The sequence below is a fragment of the Myotis daubentonii genome, chromosome 2 (genome assembly GCF_963259705.1).
Source record: "Myotis daubentonii chromosome 2, mMyoDau2.1, whole genome shotgun sequence".
Taxonomy (NCBI): Eukaryota; Metazoa; Chordata; class Mammalia; order Chiroptera; family Vespertilionidae; genus Myotis; species Myotis daubentonii.
In genome coordinates this window covers 215,422,658-215,446,350 of record NC_081841.1, presented here as the reverse complement: position 1 = coordinate 215,446,350, position 23,693 = coordinate 215,422,658, and the positions used below count along the sequence as shown (strand labels likewise).

The following is a 23,693-nucleotide window of genomic DNA, read 5'->3' as shown; positions in this document are numbered from 1 at the left end:
AGATGCTGAAAAGATAAGTTTCTCGTAGATATGCTAAAATTTCTCCATATGATGCTTATAGTTTTAATTTGCTAACAAAACCTTTTTGCAGATAGTAAATGGTAGCTCATCTCCATTACAATTCTTAAAAATCCTGAAATAAAGGAGCTTAAATTTACTGACGCCAGCCAAAGCCCAGGGGCAGTTCAATACGTAGTACTAAAAACCAACTTTGTGGGTTTTATATCGCCATTAAAAGATAAAAGACGCATCGGTCACAGGTCTGTAAATCTGAATCAATTAACGTTTAGATACAAATTATAAAAGTATGTAAAACACGAAGCAGGCCCAGAAATGTCCCCCAAACCCCTGCTTCCAATGATCTCAAGTCTTGTGGTAGCCAGGAAACAGACAGTTTACTTCTACATGTAAGTCTGATTTCTGTTCAAATGCTCCCGAGGCTATCCACAGTTTCCAGCTAAACAGATGAAAGTGCTGGATGTCGGTGGGTAGCGTGTTCTTTGCTGATGTTTCTCTAGTCCAAGAGGTTGAATTGTGACCAAATGAATGAGCAAATCTAGTCTGCCTTTCCCCCGGGCCTGTGTCCGATGGAACAAGACCACAGAGAAGATGGCCTGGGAATGATGGTAACCTAGGCGATTTGGGGTGAGCTAAGAGCCAAGGTGCAAAATACTACAAGGTCTAAACCTGACCTCGGTTTCTCAGATGTTGCTTTTCTTAGTCAGAATCTTAATGCAAATGGAAACCTTTCTGGAATGGGGACCTCAGTCGCTCCCGGAAAGGTCACCATGCCCCTCCCGCCGACCGATTCCCGCCGTCCTGCCGCCAGCACACTGTTCCCAGGCCGTGTTGCGCCCGTTTCTACATGAGATCAATGACTGATCTAAACACGCCCCACCATCTGTGCCCACACACCAGCTGTCAGAAAGCCCGGGCTTCAGTGGGCGTCCTTGAACCCCAGCCCAGCCCAGATGACCAAGAGCCTCCTGCCACCGGGCTGGCAACAAAATTGTCCAAGCCCACGTTTGTTTGTATTTTAGTGCGTCAGGACCAAACCCTCTTCCTTCTGGAGGGGCCGGCTCTGAGCAGCCCTCTCTGCTGTTCCAGGCTGCCCTGCAGGGGCGTCATTCAGTTCACCCCCTGCCCTGCTCTGGGACAGTTGCTCTGCCCGGGTCACAGCTCCTCCAGGGTTGTTCTGGGTAACGGCTTGTGCAGAGTTAGAACTTTCCTGGGCAGACATGGTGAAAGCCATCGCCTGTGCTGCTTGATGAGAAAGGTCCATTCAGAGCAGGAGATGCAGACAGCAGACCACGCTGGACATCCTCTCACCCCTGTCCTACTGGGCGAAACCGGTGCCGAGAAAGTCACGGCTGATGGCGTGAATGTCCGTCCGTGATTTTTGCACCAGGAACACTCGTGTCCCTTCGCTAAAGGGGGTGCCACTGCTGCTCAGGCCGGCAGCTCCGACACCCATTGTTTTTTCTCAAATTGAGAGACGGCATCCAAAAGCATGCGTCATCCGTGTATCTTTCTCATCAGGAGCACACAGACAGTTCAAAGTGGGCGCTTGTGAAAGGGTCTGCATTGTCTCCGCTCTTTCTGCTGTTGCAACAGCAGGATTAAGGGAACATATCTGGACCTGTCCAAGTTTAGGTCATTACTTTTTTTCTTATCAGGATTTTCAGAAGGCAAACCATATGTTAGTTAACACTGAATAGCGCTACAAAGCAACTGATACATTGCAGTGTACGAGGAGCTGGGACACAAGCAGATAGGAGGATAGCTCATGCTTCTGAGTGTGAATTGGGTGCTAGGCCGTGTTCTGAGCATTTTACATGGATTAGTCCGTGCAGCCTATGGATTATTATCACCACCTTTGCCAGTGAGGAATCGGAGGCACAGAGAAGCGAGGTAACTTGCCCAAGCTCACACAGTTTGTGATGAAGTGAGGTTCAGAGACCCAGGCAACCTGGTTCAGAAGTCATGCTCATAGATATACAGCTGACAAGAAAATAACCGTGTGTGTGGGGGGGGGGGGTGTGTGTGCAGGGGGTTGGGGGGGGAGAGGGAGAGAGAGAGAGAGAGAGAGAGAGAGAGAGAGAGAGAGAGAGAGAGAGAATGAGACGCAGTAAGACCAAGTTTGTAAGCAGGAGACACATGGAACCCAGTGGATTCCTACCTGTTGACATCTTTGTTCCGACTCCCAATCACTGAGAATTTTTTCCCCAGAGGCCGTGTTTGCACACAGTGCAAAATTACATTAATTCTAAGCATGTGGGGCTGAGTGTTTATAGGGAGCTGCCAGAATTAATCCATTTGTTGATGATGTTGGTCTTTCCATTTTTCACAGGTAATCTATAATAATAAAAGCATAATATGCTAATTAGACTGGACAGCCGAACGACCTTCCAGACGCCTTCCGGACAAAGCCAGGGCTGCAAGGGCCGAGGCAGAGGCAGAGGCAGCCGCTGCAGCAGCAGTGGCCGAGCCCCTTGCACGAAGTTCGTGCATCAGGCCTCTAGTAGGACATAAAATAGTATATATTTGCACTACTTAATAGTTCGGAAACCAACTTTGCCAGATTACAATAGTGCAACCAGGACGGACATGATGCTATGCTTTTTCAGGGGTGGCTGCTCGGTTTGGTTGGGTTTTGTAGGGAGAAAACAGGAGAGTCCCCCGTGATGAGGTGCAGGTGAAATTGACGGTGTATGGACTTCACGGGAGAGTCTGAGAGCAGCACCTTCCTGGAGCAAGCTTTGTGCCTGTCACTCAAGGGCAATTTTTTCATGGCTTTGCACCAAACCACAGAGATTTAGAGAACTTGTTTCCGTCTTTTAGGCAAGAAACAGATTGTCTCCTGCAGGTAATTATTTTTAAGATGGCCAGGAAGGAACAGTCATGTCAGAGATTGCTACCAGTTCTTTTTTAAAAAATAGGGAGAGGGAGAGAGAGCTAGAAACATCCATGATTAGAGAGAATCATTCATTGGCTACCTCCTGCAGTCCCCCCGCTAGGGGTCAAGCCTGCAACCCGGGCCTGTGCCCTTGACCGGGAATCGAACCATGACCTCCTGGTTCATAGGTCGATGCTCAACCACTGAGCCACGCCGGCTGGGCTGCTACCCAGTCTCTCTGTAGGTCATTGTGAGCACGCCGCTCATCTTCAGGTCTTTGGTACTGACTGCAGGTTGCAGTGTTGCCCATGGTGGGCCGTTTTGCTCTTACTTTCTCTCCGTATTGGGAGTAACTCCCCATACATGGTGGGGCTCACGTATGGTCCTTTCTTACAGCAGCAACCCAGCTCATAGATACTACCTGGCCACCGACCCCGTCACCGGAGACTTGTACGTTTCGGACACTAACACCCGCAGGATTTATCGCCCCAAGTCGCTGACGGGGGCAAAGGACTTGACAAAAAATGCTGACGTGGTCGCGGGGACAGGGGAGCAATGCCTCCCCTTCGATGAAGCCAGATGTGGAGACGGGGGCAAGGCTGTGGAGGCGACACTCATGAGTCCCAAAGGTACCGGCATTTACCAATTTGGGGATTTCCTTCTATTTTTTTTTTTTTTTTTTAAAGGTAGACAATCTGCTTAGTGCTGATGAGGCTTAAAGCTGAGTCTCACATTTCACCCTCAGCTCTGTCTGGGACGCTGTTGCCCACCTAGTGTTTGTAAAAGCCGTGGAACTTGAACGTGAGCCTGCTAGGATCCTAAGCTGATGTTATAGTAAATATTAGGTTCTTGGCATTTTTTTATTGTCATACCATTTTTTCCAACGTTGCAAAGAATAAAGCAGCTACTGTTATTCAGTCACATCCCATTAAGTGTCAAGGAAGTGCCCGAATTCTTTCATTGTCCTGGGATTTCTTTGCCATGAATGCGTCCCAGGCCTCTTTGAAAACCACCACTAAGCAGCCCTATTAGCCCGCACCCTGTTTGGAGCTGCTAGACTTTTGTTCCTATGCCCTGGGAAAAAGTGCTTGCTGGGAGGAATTTCTGGGGAGAACAAGAGCTTGAATTCTATGTGAGGACCGTTTCTAGCTTTGAAACCCGTTGGGACTGACTCCTGGCTCATGTATTATGCCATTCATTACGGTGTTTTGGGTTGAGGGCTCTATTTTTTTTCATTATAGCTAGCAACTGTTTTGTGAACAGTGACTGGAAAAAGTATTTGCTGTCCTGAATTATTCATAATAGCCAATTTCGTTGTAGCAAGGTCAACAGAATATTCACCTTGGCTTGCATCTATGTTCGTTGGACTATGCTAGTTACTGTAAGCTCCGTGTGACTGAATTTGACCTATTTCTATAATTTATAGACAACATTATGCAGACATTATCATTTGATGTTTAACACCCAAGTAATAGTCTTACGTTTAATGCCCAAGAGCTATGTATATGTTTCACACACCACGTGGGAATTCTCACAAAGGCGGGTTATTTCTTCATTACCGTTCACATGTGTTTGTATTATGGACACGCCTATGTTGGGTTTTTCCTAATGTGTTGGCAATCTACTGTCCTACCTGCTACCTGCCGCCCACGTTATCACTGGGGTGAGCTGTTGAGTTTTGTGATAAGCCTAAACGTTGAATCGTTTTTGAAAACTTACTAACCCTTGCTTCTCTTGGACCAAGGCATGGCAATTGATAAGAATGGATTGATCTACTTCGTTGATGGGACCATGATCAGAAAAGTTGATCAGAACGGAATCATCTCGACCCTCCTGGGCTCCAATGACCTGACGTCAGCCAGACCTTTGACCTGTGACACGAGCATGCACATCAGCCAGGTAGTTCTGAGTCCGCTGAACGGCTTCTCTTCTCAGGGGCCTCGTTGCTGAGTCGGTAGGCTGTGATGACACCGTGTCAAACTGCCGGCATCATGGGCGGCAGTGTTGTGATAAAGCTGCCCCCTTTAAGTGTATCTTAGGAGCTAATAAAAAAATTATTTTCTTTTTTATATTTTTATCGATTTCAGAGGGAGAGAGAGAGAGAAACATCAGTGATGAGAGAGAATCATTGATCGGCTGCCTCCCGCACGCCCCACACTGGGGATGGAGCCCACAACCCGGGCATGTGCCCTGACCAGGAATCACACCGTGACCTCCTGGTTCATAGGTCGACAATCAACCACTGAGCCCCATTGGCCAGACAAAAGTTACTTTCTTCTTTAGTTCTGCATTTGATGAATTCAACAATTTACAGAATAATTACCACTAAGAAATGCTAAGCAGTTGTAATAAAATACCAGTAAAGTAGCAGCATGTAGAGATTCCAAAAAGAGCAAAACCACTTAAACCTCGAATCTTTTTATTGCACGATCTCCTTACGCAGTAGAGAGAACCCCCTACGATTGGTCCTGAGGGACTTACATTTAGAGTTGGGAACTTTACTATGGGCCTTACTGGAAATACAATAGAACCTGAATGTATTTACGAGGTAGAAAGCCTGCCATTTGCTGGTTATTACTTCTAACAGAAACATCTGCGTTCATACCTCATTGGTATCTATTAACTCTCTATTTAGAGGCTCATTGCCCATTTGGCTGTAACTTGCAAATCTTTCAATAAGCTACATTTTTTAAATAAAATGCTGTTCCCTACATTGGTGTTCGTGCAGATTTCTCAAGTTTATTTTACTGTAGCCATTCAAAAGACAACTTTAAAACAGCTTCTCAAATTAAGGGTAATTTTCCCAAACGGTCTCATTTACTCTTCCGGCGAGTTAACTGCATCGCAGCCGCTGACTGACCGGACCGTTTCTGTTTTATGTCCGAAGGTGCGTCTGGAGTGGCCCACTGACCTCGCCATTAACCCCATGGACAACTCCATCTACGTGCTGGACAACAACGTGGTCCTGCAGATCACCGAGAACCGCCAGGTGCGCATCGCCGCCGGGCGGCCCATGCACTGCCAGGTCCCGGGGGTGGAGTACTCCGTGGGCAAGCACGCGGTCCAGACGACGCTGGAATCCGCCACGGCCATCGCCGTGTCCTACAGTGGGGTCCTGTACATCACGGAAACCGACGAAAAGAAAATCAACCGCATACGGCAGGTCACGACCGACGGGGAGATCTCCTTGGTGGCCGGGATACCGTCGGAGTGTGACTGCAAAAACGACGCCAACTGCGACTGCTACCAGACTGGCGACGGCTATGCCAAAGATGCCAAACTCAGCGCCCCGTCGTCCCTCGCTGCCTCTCCGGATGGCACCCTGTACATCGCGGATCTGGGGAACATTCGCATCCGGGCCGTGTCCAAGAACAAGCCTTTCCTCAACTCCATGAACTTCTATGAAGTGGCCTCTCCGACCGATCAGGAGCTCTACATCTTCGACATCAACGGCACTCACCAGTACACCGTGAGCCTGGTCACGGGGGACTACCTGTACAACTTCAGCTACAGCAACGACAACGACATCACCGCCGTGACCGACAGCAACGGCAACACCCTCCGCATTAGGCGGGACCCCAACCGGATGCCGGTCCGAGTGGTGTCTCCGGACAACCAGGTGATATGGCTGACCATAGGCACCAACGGGTGTCTGAAGAGCATGACCGCGCAGGGGCTGGAATTGGTTTTGTTCACTTACCACGGCAACAGCGGCCTGCTGGCCACCAAAAGCGATGAAACCGGATGGACAACATTCTTTGAGTAAGTACATCGGAATGATACTTGGATGATGCAATATTGTGCTCTGATGTGAAATAATAATACAATCTTAAAGGGATCCAGGTTCAGGGGGGGCATGGAGCCTCTAGAATTTGGGCTCCTCCTTTCTAAAAAAGACAACATAAGGGACTCGGGGTCTTGGAAGGAACCCGTGATATAGTGAGACGCCCAAAGCCCAAGTTCCGTTAGCAGAGAGGGAAGGCCACGTCTGCCTGAAGTTTCATGTTTTCCTGCGTGCAGCCTTAATAAATTAGCAACAGACTTTCGGGCACGTGCTACAGCCTTGGTTTTAGGCCTAACCCTGAGGGCTTACCTCTGCCCATGTGATAAGGCTGTTTTGAGACCTGTCACTAAAGAGGAACTTTGAAAACATTTGCAGTGAACTTAGCCGATTGGTACATCAGTACTATAAGTAGTATTCTTTCTCTTTTTTTCCTTTTCTTTTTCAGTCACAGTTGACATACAATACTATATTAGCTTCAGGTGTACACATCGTGATTCAACATGTATAGCTTACAAAGTGATCACTCTAAGTCTGGTACCCATCTGACAGCCCACATGGTTATTATAGTATTACTGACTGTATTCCCTATGCCGTACTGTACATCCCCGTATTTATTTTTATAACTGCCAATCCGTACTTCTTAATCCCTCCACCTTTTTCACTCGGCCCTCCAACCCCCTTCCATCTGGCAACCATCAGCTTGCTTTCTGTATCTATAGGTTTGTTTCTGTTTTGTTTTGTCTTTTAGATTCCACATATAAGTGAAATCATGTAGTGTGTATCTTTCTCTGTCTGACTTATATCACTTAGCATAATACCCTTCAGGTCCATCCATGTTGTCACAAATGGCAAGATGTCATTGTTTTTATGGCTGAGTGATGTGTATGTGTACCCACTGTATATATGTACCACATCTTCTTTATTCGTCTGTTGATGTACACTTAGGTTGCTTCCTTATCTTGGCTGTCTATATTATAAAAACCCAGTGGCCCTAACACCATAACGACCAAAGATCAGCGCGGGCGGGTGGGCAAGGTGCGCGTGGGTGGGCGGGGCCTTGCGATTTCCCGCGCTGGGCTTCTAGTTGTTAATGCTGCAATTAATCTAAGGGCGCTTATATCTTTTTAAATTAGTGTTTTGGGTTGTTTTTAATAAATACTCAGAAGGGTTATTGCTGGGTCATATAGTAGTTCTATATTTAATTTTTTAGGAATCTCTATACCAAGCATGTCAAACTCGTGGCCAGCAGGCTGCAGGCATGCGGCCCACCAGCTGTGAGTTTGACATGCTTCCATATTGTTTTCCAATGTACGTTCCCACCAATAGTGCACGAGGGTTTCCTTTTCTCCACGTTTTCAACGGCACTGTTGATTGTTGATTTATTGATGACACCATTCTGACGGATGTGGTTTTAACTTACGTTTGCCTGCTGATCAGTGATACTGAGCATCTGTTCATATACCTGTGGGCCATCTGTGTGTCCTCTTTGGAGAAGTGTCAATTCAGGTCCTCTGCCCACACACGTTAGTCTTATCAAATAGAAGAGCTTAACTTTTTATCATCAGTTACTATAGAGTCTAATCTGCTGAAAAGAACCCAACCACTGAATGCAAGTCAGGACCTGCTGGTCGCTCTGAAAGCATATGGAAAAGTATGCCATCTAGCCGGGCATCCTGCCCAGGGAGTGGAACAGTGGCCTGACATGTATTGTGCGGGGAATGCACGTGTAAAATCATTTTCGTTCCTTGCTCACTGCACAGACCGTAAGGGGGAATTCGGCGTACAGAAGGGGCATGTTGACAAATGCAAAATCATCCTTGAAATGAACACTGAGTTCCTTAGTGTGGTTTTTATCATGAGATGCTGAAGCAGAACTCTTTTCTGTAGGAACACACCTCTACAATTATAGTAAAATTCAGTAGAAGAAATGATCCCGTATACAGATATTTTCCGCACAGCTTCTCCAGTGGGTCTTACATGGAAAGCATAGTCCTACGGCAGCTCAAATTGCTTTTCTTTTTCTTTTCTTTTTTTTTAAATATGTTTTTATGTATTTCAGAGAGAGGAAGAGGGAGGGAGAGAGAGTTACAAACATCAATGATGAGAGAGACTCATTGATTCGCAGCCTCCTGTATACCCACTCCTGGGGGTCGAGCCTGCAACCTGGGCATGTGCCCTGACCGGGAACTGAGCCGTGACCTGGTTCGTGGGTCAGTGGTCAACCGTGGAGTCACACCAGCGGGGCTGCTTTTCTTTTTCGACAAACTCCCCTTTAATAAAATGAGTGTGACCAGCAGCTTGATTGTGTCAGGAACAAACCTTTCCACTGAATTACATTAGAATTTTAGGATTGCAGTGGGAAAGGGATAAATTGGAAGTTATAAAATGGTACTACCTACTATGCACCATTTTCAAAGTAATAGCAGGCTATCTTGCCCGAGACGGGGGTGGGGGAAATGACAGAAGGAGTGTTCCCGTCGGGGAGGCTGGGCAGGAGACCTCCGGGAAGTGGTGGTGCCGAGGGGCTCAGTTTAGGCGAAAGCAGGGAAATGCAGTCCAGGACCCAGGCCTGTTCTGCGGGCCGTTTTTGAAGGCGTCATTGGCTCCCAGGCCTTGACCCTGCACAGGAGTTTCCCGTGTGGTCGTCACTGACACAAGACCGTCTTGTCGCAGTTGCACTGGTCCCCTTAGAGCCTATAGGTGAGTGTTCACCACCTTCACAAAACGAGAGAGAGAGGGTGGACTCCATCGGTGGAGTCAGTCTAAACAGAAAGATCTCACCTGCTAAAGATGTGTCATTTACAGAGTTCACACCCAACGCGAAACCACAGCTCCGCCGGCTGAGCGCACACAGACGCACGGCCAGGGAGTGTCCTGGGTAGTAGAACACATTATCTCATGGGAAACGGCAGTGCACGGCTCTCTGCTGCCCCCCCAGAAAACACAAGCGTTTAGGCCCAGGAGAGGCTCCGTGTCTGGGCGTAGAGACGGCCGGGGGAGAGCCGCGTTCCAGCTGGTCTGGGGGTGGCACCCCCGGGTGGTGGCAGGTGTTCTACCCGAGACGTGGAATGCGTGGGGCTTTCCATGTGTGGAGCTGCCTGTGATGGGGTGTGAGCTGTCTTCGAGTTCACAGGGCAAACAGCTGCGTCTCAGCCTCTCCACGTGTATGAGGTGTACGTGGGCCTCTGGCTGCTCACCTGGGTGCTGTGTTGCCCCTCCTTCAGGCTTCGCCGTTCCGGAACGGGCTTCTGAACCGTGTCTTTAGAATGAATGAGCTCCCGCTGGCACCAGCTCTGAGACAAAGAAAGGATCTCAGCGGAGGAGGGCCGGGCGGTGAAGAGGGTCTGCCTCACGCCGGGCAGGTGCCGACCGCGCAGGTCATTCGGGAAACCCGACGGCAGTTATTGCAAACCAGGCCCACGTGTCCACTCGTGTCAGTCCTGCCTCCCGTCCGAGTAGTTGTGTTTCCTTGTGTGTGCGCTGCTGTAACAGCGCTGTTAGCGAACGATAGAGCATCTTCCCCGGACAGACTGAGGGCCTCGCCTTTCCTCACACAGACGCCCGAATCCGGCCCCAAGGACGCAACGTCCAAGCCACGTCTCATTGTTCTTTCAGCCAAAGCTGCATTAAAAATAGAACGGCCCGTTTGATCAATTCTGACCGAGATATGGCGCCCGGCCCACCTCCTTTATGCCCCCCCCCCTTTTTTTTCCCCTGTCTTCATGGAAGAACACATTCCGGGCATCCAGAATTATTTTTGAGAGATTTTTTATCAGCAAATTACTTAAAAGCACGGAAATGCTGTGGTTGACTTCCATTTTTGCTATTTTGTTTAATAGCTATATGTTTTTAATCGCTATATGTTTTTAAGCTGGTTCCACTAACAGTAACAAATAATTTTTGCTTTAAGTGTTTAACCAGAATGTGTAATCCCAGGAACATCAGTTAAAAAAAATGTGTACGCAGTTGATTCAAGGGCTGCTGTCCGTTTCAGACAACAGCCTGAACACGACCGGGGTGATGCTGTTATTAACTCCTGTCTTAAGACACTTTTCTTCTGCAGTCCAGTTTTAAGAAATGATTCGTTCTGTGCAGGTGTCAGAGCAGGAAGGGAAGTGAGGAAATTTTATGTTACTAAGATCATTCAAAAAAAAATCCCCTAAAAAAGGAACAGATTCGTCAGGTTGTGTCCGTCTGTCTCAGCGCACAGTAAGTTACCAAATTCCTCGGGTGTCTTTAGTGCACTTTGCGGGCGGCAGTGGTCACGGGGCTGCACTAACTCTTGCCCTGGGTACCGTGTAGCAGGTGATGGCTGTGGGTGTGCAGAACGGCTCCATGGCAGTTCAAGAGTGAGCCGTGCAGTTGCCAAAAGAGTTTGACTCCCTCTTTAGACTAACAAGTCACGGTTCCCTCAGAGACCACCACACGGCTCCCCTAAGACTGAGTAACACACGCCGCCCTCGTAAAGGATCTGTATTATAAAAAGCCAGTGATTGTGACGCCGTAGCGACCAAACGACCGGTCACCAGGAGGTGCATTGATGGGTCTCGCGGCGCGGAGGTGTCGGTCCCGCCGGCGTGGCGGGTCTGGGTCCCATGCGATTTTGCGGGCTGGGCCTCTAGTTGTTTGATAACAGAGCAGGAAATGGACACACTGACAGCCGGTGGAAGGGAACTTTTTATTGTTTTCTCTGAACATCACAGAACTGAAGATGGACAGTTGGAGATTTTCCGGAGACGGTCAGCATCGCTGACTCCCTCCTGTGACCTCACAATCAGAGCAAGTCCAGCAGCCCTGCTCCTGGCCACCCCACCTCCCCGGCCCCTCGCCGAGGTTCCAGGATCCTGGGAGGGTTTCAGAAGGTCTGGGGGCTGCAGGACAGCACAAGGTGGACACTGTTCTTTCCTGAACTCCCTCCCAGGGTTGGGGGAGGCCATGAAGGAAATGAGACAACTGGGACGGCCATCCACGCTGTTCACAGCGCCCTCCTCCCTCACTGCTCTCTTTTTGGTCTCTCTCCTGAGAGGCAGCACAGGCAGCCTGGACCACACGGGGACCTGAGATCCTGAGGTCCTGCCCCGATTGGTCAGTTACCCCTAACAGGGTGACTGTGGGCAAGTCCCAGCCCCTCCCCAAAATGCCATGCCCTCACCTGTAAAAGGAAAGACGTCCTAATCATTAAAGATCTCTTCCTACGCTAAAAAATCTGTGATTCTGGCGTTTCTCCTCAACTTTTCTTAGGCCCCTGTCAAGGCTTGTTTCAAAAGAAACATCATTTCTCAAATTACCACATTTCCTTTGCTGAAATAGTTAGGCGTATTGCCTTTCTGTCAAACCTCATATTTTTTATACGATGCCAGTGCTTGTGGTGGCAATTCATAATAAATTAGGGTTTTCTGTCTGAGTGGGCTCCCTGCTTTTCTATGTAAGCCTCCCTGACTTACTGGGAGACACACACACACCCCGTGCCTCCTTGCTCTCCCTGCACAGCCGTTTCCCCATGAGGCTCTGTGTATGACAGACACAGGCCGGGGGACAGAGAGGAAGACGAGAGAGAAAGATGAGTTTGTCCTCTGCACATTTAGGGCCCCCTGGAATAAATCAGGAAGATGAGGGCGTGCACAGTTCTGTTTTATAGATTTTTTTGGAGCAAAAATGTCCCTTGCCATCCGCTGCCTGGTAAGTCTACATGTCAAGACCTGCCCACGACTTTTGTTATCTACACAAGTAAGATGTGTCCTGCTCATGTCAACCATCCTCGGCCCATAAACAGTATGTTAATGACTTATAGATGATCAATATGACCCTCCTCATGATGGTGGTCAGCCCAGAATCTTCCCACCCCCCAGGGAGCCAATTCCGAACGTCCTGACGTAGATGCCTTTTCTCCAGGCCTCTGGATTTCAGAGCCGGGCGTCGTCCCTGCGGCATTTGTCCCTGATGTGGCCATGTAAGGAGGGACACTGGGTCCCTTTTTTATTCACTTTTGAAAAAAATATGTCATATCTGTAACCATCTCTCATTAGGCTCAATGCTCGGAGAAAGGGCTGGGCCCGAGGGGAGGAGGAAGGCTCTGCCCTTGACTGTGGTCCTGAACTCCTGTTGTCTGGGGCCGTGGTCGGCAAACTGCTGCTCTTGAGTCACATGCGGCTCTTTGGCCCCTTGAGTGTGGCTCTTCCTTAGCCTTAGGAGCACCCTAATTAAGTTCATAACAATGTACCTACCTATATAGTTTAAGTTTAAAAAATTTGGCTCTCAAAAGAAATTTCAATCATTGTACTGTTGATATTTGGCTCCGTTGACTAATGAGTTTGCCGACCACTGGTCTGGGTGTTTGAAAAAGAGAGTAGAGGCTTGAACTGCAGGCTTCTGCCCTCTCTGGTTTATGGAGCCGAGTGCTTGCGGGAATTTGGCCCATCGGCAAGTCCTCTGAGAGACGTGCAACCGAAGCAGGTGTTAACCACCTTTCCCCGCCTCCCGTGGGACCCTGACCCTTTCTCATTGAGCTCCTCTTAGCCCTGGAGATGAAAGTCGCATAAAATACTGTCCTATTTTGCATTTTCCCTGTCACCTTTGTAGATCATAGGTAGCAGTCAGCTGAGTACCAGATGAGCCCATGATCAGGGAGTCGGTGGGTCACTCTGGTTAACTTGATGGAAGCAGTTTGCATATTCTAAACGGAGCCTTGTTTCTGAGGATTCCCTGCAGACAGCTCTGCTGCAGAATTTAAAGAAGTTACCATTTGTCTGCGAGGTCATTGTTAGGATACGCGAATCTCAGACTCATAGCTGGATGCTCACGTGTAAATTCTTCTGGTATTCGTATCACAAGTCACACAACTGCTCTTAGGACCCCAACCCACCGCCCCCCCCCCCCGCCCCCCGCGTTTATATGGGATTCTGTTCTGACTTGGCTATTGGTGCGAGTCCTTCATCAGGAATGAGGATCAAGGTGTGATCGACACGTGCGTTGTTGTTATGATGGGTTAGCGAGTGTGTCTGCTTCAGAATGGCGGACGAGAGGCTGTTACACGTTAGCATTGCAGAAAAAGCATTGCCCAACAGGTGGCAAGATGGAGGGGACTTTTCTGGATTTTGCTGGCTGTTAAACTGAAGGAAATTTGAACCTAAGGGATTCCAATAGATGGAAGAAAAGATTATCGCTCTGCGTGAGAGGGGCCCCAGGTTAGGTAGGTCTTTTGTGGGGGTCCTCACTTTGGGTCAAGGTGCAGGAAGACGGATGTACCCGACTAAGCAGCTCTCCGGGCAGGCTGGTGCTGGGGTGGGGAAGACACAGAGGAACATGACCCCAACCCAAGGCCCCTAGAATGTGCCCAGCAGCCCCTGCACTGTCCTGCCTTCTCAGAACAGGCGTGTTGCTGAGAAACCATTCAGTGATCACACACACACTGGGCAGGCTCTCATTGCTCTTCCACAGAGAAGAGAAGAAAGGTGCGGGCGCGGGGCACTGCCAAGACTACAGCATCCGTACAAAAACTTGCCCCGTTTTTCAGACAGACCCATTCAGTGTCGGGCTGCATCAGAGGCCGGCCCTCGGCGCCAGGGCTGGGGCCCGTCCTCCACCTCCCATTCTCGTCTCGGGTTCACTGCCTTCTCTCCATCCCTGCTCTGACCTTCACGGTTTTTTTCTCAAAAACAGAAGATTAATTTTAAAAACATTTGATCAAAGGAGATCAAAGGATTTTACTCCCAGGGAAGCACTCAAGACAATAGGTCATCCTGCTATGTTAAATGTGCAGGATCCATCGTCTGCTGACATGTGTGGGTCACAGTCTGTGTCTGTCGATCTTCTCCCAGTGGAGGGTCACTGCTGATGTTTCGCGGAGGAGTGTCACCTGGCGTTCCCGTGACGGTGACGATGGGAGAGGCCAGACCTGCTTTAAATCGAGGGCAGCTGTGGGGGTGGGAAGACGTGAGAGACGTGATGAAGACAAAGGGAAGGATCGGGAACTCCGTATCTGTGAGGGGAGAGAGAGAATGTCCCGCCGGGAGGATTGCATCATTTTCCACAGAGAATGGCTGAAGCCCCATCTCTGGGGCATTTGTCCGTAAGCCCCCTGCTTAGGAGACTTGAAAAGAGAGTTTAGAGTATCCCACAAAGGCTAGAACAGCAAGGCTAGGCAAAAACGCAACAAAATTAGAGACAACAGGTAGATAAACATCAAACAAGGGCATCCCATGAGTGAACACATGAATGAACAAAGGCCCTGAGGCCTGGGGAGTGAGCCCTTTCCCAGCCAGGCCTCTGGGAGGGGGCATCCGAGTGGGAGAGGATGTGCTGGGTCGTCAATTAGAAGCCCGGAGGCTTGGGCCCATGAATAGAAGGAGAGCAGGAAGCTGATGTTCTCTTCCAGTTTCCTGGGGCCTGTCGCATTGTGAAGTCCCAACACAAATAAAAGAGATGCACTCAGAGAGAAAGAGATGCACTCGGAGAGAAACAAAGGCCGGTCAGGGCTGTTCACCCCAAGGCGGCTGCAGTGAGGACAGCCAGGAGCGCAGGGAAGTGGGGAGTATGTCCACAGGCGTAGGTTTGGGGGGAGGCCTCCCTCAGTCCCCACGGTCCTGTATTTCAGAGGACGGTTGGCCGCTTGCTGGGCGTTGTGTGTCTGTTTTTGTCCGGGTGAGGAGGGGTCACCTGGCATTCTCAAAGTCCCCGAAAGTCGCCCCTGACTCCTTCACTCACTCCCTATTCCCAAGTCCCCTGGTACCTTGCATGGCCATGTACACCTTGCTTTCATTTCTCTGGACGTGGGTGCTGACCTGGGGGGCAGCTGTCGCTGGTCCCCACTGAAATGAACAAAATAATGATGGGAGTTTTTTTTATCAAGTTTCACCTATTCCTGGGAAAGATCGCTCACCCTGAAGTCGGTCCCTCCTAGCTTTGATCTGTGTGCCCGGCCTTTCTATAGGAAACCCTGGAGGAAACCAGTGATCATTTCCATTTCAAAACCCCGTGTTGGTCGCTGACTTCCTTTCTTGGCGAGGAAAATCATCAGGTCTGAGAGGCACGCTCCGCCTGACCCGGCCCATCGCCCCCGGCTCTGTGCGTGCTGCCATCATCAGCTCCTCACGTCCCCGCTTCCTCCTTTACTACGCTCCTCAGCTCCCATGCCTTCCTCCCCCCACCCCTCCCTTTGAAACCCGCCGGGGCCTCCCTCTACGGCGGAATGGACCCTAAGAGGACCCTCCGTCAGCCAGGCTGTCCACTCCTGACCTCGCTGCCCTTCCATGCTCCTCCACCCCTCACCGGCTGTGGCTGTGGCCGTGGCCGTGGCCGTAGAATGCCGACCTGCCTTCTCTGCCTAAATCCAACGTCTCGGTCCAGGCTGGGCGCGGTCCCAGCTGAGGTGGGCCTCCCTCGGTGCTCGGCGTGGTGGCATCTCTCCGTGCGCCCCGAGCCCTCGTGGCCCTCGTTTTCAGTAGCGCAGTTTTCCCGCGTGACTCCCCTCCCATCCGACTCCGCGTGCGCGTTGTGGCCGCAGTACCTCGCCCGCCCTGTGCGCCCAGTGAGAAGCTGGGAGGGCCGGGCAGGCAGGTGCTGGGGCCTCGCGCCTGGCCGCCCGCCTGGCCCGCCTATGTGTGCACGTGAGTCGCATGGGTGCCTTCACGGACACTCGGCTGCTCCTCCAGGGCCAACTCAGAACCGCCCGGCCAGACCGACCAGGCCACGAAGACCCCGCTCAGCCGGGTCACCAACTGCCCCGCCCGCAAGCGGGACTTGTTTCTCTTTCCCCGAGAGCCAGGGCTGGTAGGTCAGGGTCTGCGTGCCAGCACCCTCTCCCATGCGTGTGCCAGCTTCCCTGCCACGGGACACGGCGCAGGGGTGAGCCGTGAAGAGCCGAGGCGGCGGCTGGGAGATGCTCTCTGCGGGAGACGGGATGTTCCCGCATTAGATTGAATGGGGCCGGAAAGCGTACGCCAGCCCGGGGGTTAAAGGGGGCAGGTGAGTGGGCAGAGCGCTGGCAGGTGGCATCGCCTGCGGAAAGCTGGGGCTCCCTGGGAACCAAGCCCGTGGTTGGCACGAGGATAATGGGCCCGGGCCCAGGCGTGCAGGTTCCAGGGATGGCCCGGCGTGAGATGCAGCCAGAGGCTGACCAACTCGCCTGGCCACAGCCCGTGCTCACTGCCGTCTGGAAACGGCAGGAGGGAGAATGCAGTGTGAATGCATGCTCCATAGGAGATTCAAAAGGATGCTCCTTTCTTCAAAACATGGCGTTTCCACGCTATGCTGTGAGAACGTCACGTGGGATAAGAATACGTCCAGGGTAAGATTTCCCCGCAGGCTGGTGTTATCAGTGATTCTGTATAAATAGGCCTGCGTGTGTTTGTGTCTTCAAGAGCAGTCATTTTTCCAAGCAAGCAAGGACAGCGGTACACCGGGCTGGGCTCCTGTGTGTGGGCTGGGGGCGGGGCGGTCTCCCTTCCTATCTCAGCTCTGCCTTTTATGGGTCCAAACAGTGGTTGCACTTAATGGCGCATTTTCTTTCTCTTCACTACTCCCTCGCGCTGCTCTCTTCCCAGGCCCAGGCCCTGCCGCTGGCTGAGCAGCATGGCCAACTGTCAGAACATGTCAGTCCAGCCGTGATCTGATACCGCCCACGGGGGCACTGGGATCAGCGATCAGGGGGCTGAGCAGACCCCGTGCTCTCCCTCCGTCTCCTCACCCAGCCCCACCGTGACCCTGTCCTCTCTACTCTCATGACCTAGAACCTTTGCCTAGTTATTAACCAAGCTCTCAAAGCTAGTTTTTTACACTTTAAAAGCTCTCTGTCCTGTTAAAACAGAATATCATGTAGGTACTTCTGTAGCCCTTGCCCCTTGTTGCCCATACTCACACCTATGATTCAGATGCCCTCCACGCTCTCTCCCCTGCCTGTCACTATTAAGGTGCTCTCTCTACGTGGCCCACATCTGGGCTGACCCTGGGTAGGGCTTGGTCAGAGTCTCCAGTTCACTGAGACCCGTGGTCAGCAAACTGCGGCTCACGAGCCACATGCGGCTCTTTGGCCGCTTGAGTGTGGCTCTTCCACAAAATACCACGTGCGGGCGCGCACGTACAGTGTGATTGAAACTTCGTGGCCCATGCGCAGAAGTCGGTTTTCGGCCTGGGCGAGTCTATTTTGAAGAAGCACTGTTGATATTTGGCTCTGTTGACTAATGAGTTTGCCGACCACTGGCTTAGACCTTTGATTAGTGAAGCAGCCTTAGTACCCAGCTGAAACCCGATCTTAAGTGTATGGTTGTCCCAAGGAAATCCCTACTTTTTCAGCCATAATTTGCATTTTTTTTTCTTCAAACCACATTGTCATTTTTGAAATGTTCTCTGATGCTACCACAAATGGAAAAGTCACCCAAAAAATCATTTCTTTAGTGAAGTGCTGCATCTGTAATGCATATTTATGATTATGGGACAGCTATTTAAACTGTACCTTAAGGCCCAGCCGGTGTGGTTCAGTGGTTGAGCATCGACTTATGTACAAGGAGTTCACAGTTCGATTCTTGGCCAGGGCACATGCCTGGATTGCAGGCTCCATCCCCAGTGGGGGGTGGGCAGGAGGCAGCCAATCAGTGATTCTCTCTCATCATGGATGTTTCTCTCTCTCTCCCTCTCCCTTCCTCTCTGAAATCAACAAAGGTATATTTTTTAAAAATAAATAAAATGTATCTTAACATTTAAAAGTGCCTCCTATATTATATACTTAAAAAGTAATAAAAGTATAAAAAGTAAATATAATAAAAACACATGTAATCATTAAGTGTCAGTAAACACTATACCTCATTTCAGTAAATATAACAAACTAGAGGCCCAGTGCATGAAATTTGTGCACTGGGGGCAGGGGACCTCAGCCTGGCCTACGCCCTCTCGCAGTCCGGGACCCCTCGGGGGATGTCTGACTGCCAGCTTAGGCCCGCTCCCTCAGGGAGCCCCCGAGGGGTCCGTAGCGCTGCCTCAGAGGCGGGCAAGGCTCCCGCCACCGCCGCTGCACTTGCCAGCCATGAGCCCGGCTTCTGGCTGAGTGGCACTCCCCCTGTGGAAGTGCACTGACCACCAGGGGGTAGCTCGTGCATTGAGCATCTGCCCCCTGGTGGTCAATGCCTGTCATAGCAGCCGGTCGTTCTGCCGTTCAGTTGATTTGCATATTAGGGTTTTTATTATATAGGATGATTGTTCAAAATGCCTCCCATTCCTACCATGTCAGTGTGGACAAGATAGAGTCTCACTATCCCACCCAACACTTACGCCCCAGTTTACCATGATAAAATGTGTCAATCCCTGAGAAATAAGAAAGTCTTTAATAGACTTTTATCTGATTAGTTTGTCAAAGATGTCTCAGGACACTCAAGGAGTATGTTTAAATACACAAATACATACATGCATGTATACACACTATTTCACAAAGTTGTATATGTATTCGGGTTGCACTGCCATATAATAAATCTTTCACAACTGGTAGGACTGCGCATTAAGTCTACTTTGTGGGAAACGGGGAGGAATGCTTGGGAATTTAACATCAGCAAGCATGTTCCCTTTGAAACAGCAAATTGGATGTGCAGGCAGGTCCTGGTCACACTTCAAAGACGGATGCGCTGGGAGGGAGAGCTGTGCTGTTGACTCGCGCTCGCCGGGGAGGGTTTCCGTGTCAAACAGGCTTTGGTGACTTCAAAGCATGTTTGAAGCCCTCCGTCTGCACCGCTCTTGCACGAAGACAAATATTCTTCCCAATTTGTGCGGCTGACGGAGCCGCACGTTACACTACAGGAGAACCCCCGTTGCCCATTTAACACCGAGCCCCTGCCTTTGTATTCAGCTACGACAGCGAAGGTCGCCTGACAAACGTCACCTTCCCGACGGGAGTGGTCACCAACCTCCATGGCGACATGGACAGGGCCATCACCGTGGACCTGGAGTCGTCCAGCCGAGACGAGGATGTCAGCATCACTTCCAATCTGTCCTCCATCGACTCTTTCTACACCATGGTTCAAGGTAAACACGAAAGCACCATTTAAACATAGGCCCGGCCCCCAGAGAGAGCGTGGCCACCTCGTTGTCTCAGGTCAACCGGAACAGGGGAGGGGAACATGGAAACCTCCAGAGATGGGGAGGAAACAGCCTCATGTCTACACGAAATGGTTGTTGAGTTATATGTACATACAAGATGTCCCCAAAAAACATATACATTGGTTATAAAGTCACTGTTCATTAATGTACAGTTCATTTTCAAAATGCACAGGAATCTACAGAAAGGAACAATTATTTTTTATCAATGCCTGTTTTCAAACTGATGCCTGTTCTGGTCCAGACACTGCTGATAACGCAAAGCGATGGAATCACAAACATCAAGAATCATTTTGTGTGTTGCCTGTTGCCTGTTTTGCACCGTAAACTTTATCTTTCATGTATCCCCATTTTAAAAAAAAAGTCTAGTGGCTCTTTAGGGTACATTTTCTTTGTTCAAAGCTTAGTCTAGCTTCGCCCATTATTTCAGATCAGTTAAACCTGAAAAGGAGTGAAAATGAAGTGAGTTAGCTGTTAAAGTGTGTCTTCAGTTTTGGGGGCACGCTATATTATAAAGTTACGTCATACAGAAAACACTATGTTAACCGGGAAACCATCCATTCCCGTTTAATAAAACGATGTATTCCCACGCTTCACATGCACCATCAGACCCTCCCTGGGTCACCGTCCAGGTGTCCTGAGCCCGTCACCCGCACCGCCGGGCGTCCCGTGTTGGGGGCACGGCCCTTCCTGAATCCGGGACACGGTGTCTGAATGCCCTGTGGTGTGGTCACTGGAGATTCTATCCCAGTTCCAAACACGCCCGTATGTAATGTCTGCCCTTGGAACTCTTCGCTCGGTAGGCATCTGCATCCAACGTCTCCATGACGGTACCCCCCACCAGAGTTCTTTACGATGCAAAGTTGTGAGGGCGTAGCCCTTAGGAATCGCTAGCTCTGAGCTAAACTTCTTCGACTCATTTTGTTGTTTGTTGCTAATTCTGTCAGGTACTCTGCACAGTCATCTGAAGTTACTATTGCTCGAGTTCATTTATTCTCCAAATCGTCCGTGTCATGCGAGCATCTTAAGCTGAAGCAGCTTACAATACGAAATGTCTTTGGTACCGAATGTAAGATGAGTCTCTTCCTTTAATGTTCATTTCAGGCCAACTGTCGCCTTCTACTTGGGGTAGAGAAGGTATAGCTATTAAATTTTTTCAGCGTCCTTTGGTAAAAGATACAGGGACAGGGGAGAAGGGTCCCCTAGACGCTGGAGGTGACACCAGCCTCCGGAGGAGCACATCCTTGGCTCTTTGCAGAACGCTCACTGCACGACCCTCATTTAGTGCGTCAGGCAGATGAGGAAAAGGAGCCCATCGGTAGCGGAGGAGGCCTGTAAACCCCCACGTTCTCTCATGGTCGGCCACACCCGGTGCGGCGTGAAATGCCAGAAATCAGAGATGTCTTACTGTTTTCTAAGCGGACGTCCTTAAGCGTTTTTATTTCCCTATGAATGCAGTTCGGTCGGCATTTTAGAAATCGGTGTCACTTCTCGCGGCGTCTCCGCCCGAGGGTCTAATCCACGCCTGTGGCTGACGCTCTCTGCTGCTTGTCCCGCAGACCAGCTGAGAAACAGCTACCAGATCGGCTACGACGGCTCCCTGCGGATCATCTACGCCAGCGGCCTCGACTCCCACTACCAGACGGAACCGCACGTGCTGGCCGGCACGGCCAACCCCACCATGGCCAAGAGGAACATGACCCTCCCCGGGGAGAACGGCCAGAACCTGGTGGAGTGGAGGTTCCGGAAGGAGCAGGCCCAGGGAAAAGTCAACGTCTTTGGCCGGAAGCTCAGGGTGAGTCAGAATCTGTGACCAAAGATGGTTCTTCCCGGGAAATCAGGAACGCGCCTGTCGCACGGCCTCCAGCAGCCCGGGTGTCAACGGGTTCTTACTGTACTGACGCCATCGTTAAATCTTAGCTTGTCCTTCACCCGCTCGGGGTGGCGGCTTCCTGATGTGGGGACGGGGCTCATTAAGAAAGGGCTTCGCTATTGAAAGTTTTCCGGACCATAAAGACGGGCATGGAAAGGTGGGCTGGCCGGTGGGAGGTGGGCTAGTTCTTTATATCCTCAATTTTTTAAAGTACAGCTTGGGCACATGGAGGAGTATCAACGTCAGGCCTAGCGCCTGCCTCCTCGCCATTGATTGTGGAATGTGTAAGGGGAATGTAATGGCCTTTCTGACTGTGCTGCTGACCCTGACCTTTGCAGTGTTCTCTGCGTGACCATTCCACACCCAGCCGTGTATATCTCGGAAGCACGCGGTGACGTAGGACACCTATTTAGTGCTTAATCTAAGACGACATAGACTCGGTACTAAAACACAGGTGACAAGAAAACCACCGTCAGACCCCTGCAAACTGAGCCTGACCCATTCTTTCTATTAGTAAACAGGTTTTAGTTATCAGATAACTAGGTAACTATTCCTAAAATCACTTGCCGCGCCACTAAGCAAAAGTACTTAAAATCAGAGAGAACAGAACACACCATTAAAATGTCCATGTTTTCTGCACCAAAAATGGTTAAATTATTATCACAATCCAACATGAATTACCTTGACAAACCTTTGCGAGGGGGCAGGTGGGGGGTGAGGGGGAGGCAGCTACTGACTACAACCCAGTCTCTGTTTCCAAGAAATAAAAATGAAGTGAAAAAGGGACCGATGGGTCAAATACGGTCTGCATGCCACTGACGGTCATATTCTGATTCCGCTTCAGTAGCAAGGCCGGTGTGTGGGACTGAATCCAGGCCTTCGGGCACCAGTGCCACGTGCTCCCACCCCACCCGCACCAGGCTGTGCGAGCCAGGTGCCCGCGCTCCGTCCCTGATCAGGAGGCAGGCAGGGGAGGCGGAGGGAGGGCGGTTCAGGGAGAGGAGTGAGAAGGGAGACCAGTGGACGCCAGGAGGAGGTGACGTGATGGATGGGCGAGAAAGCGGGCTCGGACTTTCCCCAGGTCACTTGGCGAGGGGCGAGGGCTGTTGCCACAGTCGACTCCAGCCGCCACCTTTCCTTCCGGGGAGCCTGGCCTCAGTGGCTGCCTGTACCCCCTCTGCCTCTCCCCAGGACCTGCTTCCTGGGGCCACTGCAAACCAGAAGGCAGCTCCAGGCTGTCTCCTACTCACTGTCCCTAAAGCAGGCAGATTACATACACACCGTCTCGGGCACAGGACTGCCTTCATCAGACACACAAGGACACTGCTCCCACGCGTGCTCCCCAGTCTGCACCCCAAAGACACAGCCCCACCTGGAATTCAGAACCCGTGGTTCTAGACCGGGCTCCACTTTTTACTAATCACTAGCCTTCTGGGAAATCATAACATCCGTCAGCCTCATGGGCTTACCTGTGGCCTGGCTGTCTATAGCATGACCCGAGTAACATATTACCCAGGTGCTCCCTCACGAAGCAGACATGACAGAGCTGTATTGTGGATGAATGAAATGTTCCCTCCCTGCCTCTGTCCCCTGCCAGTCAACCAGATGGCAACCGTTGTTACGTGAGAGAATCACGTGGGGCTCTGGGCAAGTACGCTGTCAGCAGAGGCCTGGTCGTGTGTTCCTAACCCCACCCCGGAGAATCCCACCCTGTCCGCAGACGCGGGCTCTCAGACCAGGCAGCGCGGGGACGGGGAGGGGCTGTTCCGGTCGCAGGTTAGGAAGGTGCCAGGAGCGGGAAGAGCAGGCCAATCACCAAGCATGTGTTGCGGCTGTTCTTTGTGACGAGCTGTGTATAAGTTATCCTTTTTTTGTATTTTATTAACACTCCTTTTTCAGACATAAAAGGAAATTAGGAAGAGCAGGGGGAAGGAGAGGAAATCCAATCTTATGTCACTGGTTCTCTGATTCTAGACAGAGACCCTCCTCACTCTGGGGAGGAAGGGACTGCGCGCTCCATTTTGAAGGTCCGAGCTAGGACATGGTCGTGGGAAATTAAGATC

The 23,693-nt window shown here is 50.7% G+C and overlaps 1 protein-coding gene across 7 annotated transcripts in view; it reads left to right on the top strand.

Annotated features, from left to right (window-relative positions):
* TENM3 (teneurin transmembrane protein 3) overlaps nt 1–23,693 on the top strand; it is a 584,034-nt gene that overhangs the window by 547,052 nt on the left and 13,289 nt on the right. For 5 of the 7 annotated variants that reach the window (XM_059685785.1, XM_059685787.1, XM_059685783.1 and 2 more), the window contains 5 exons: nt 3,293–3,525; nt 4,641–4,795; nt 5,784–6,658; nt 19,510–19,685; nt 21,317–21,552. In XM_059685785.1, coding sequence (XP_059541768.1) covers nt 3,293–3,525; nt 4,641–4,795; nt 5,784–6,658; nt 19,510–19,685; nt 21,317–21,552 — 1,675 coding nt within the window. The remainder of the gene's footprint in view (nt 1–3,292; nt 3,526–4,640; nt 4,796–5,783; nt 6,659–19,509; nt 19,686–21,316; nt 21,553–23,693) is intronic. The other 2 variants (XM_059685788.1, XM_059685786.1) reach the window with 1 other exon arrangement.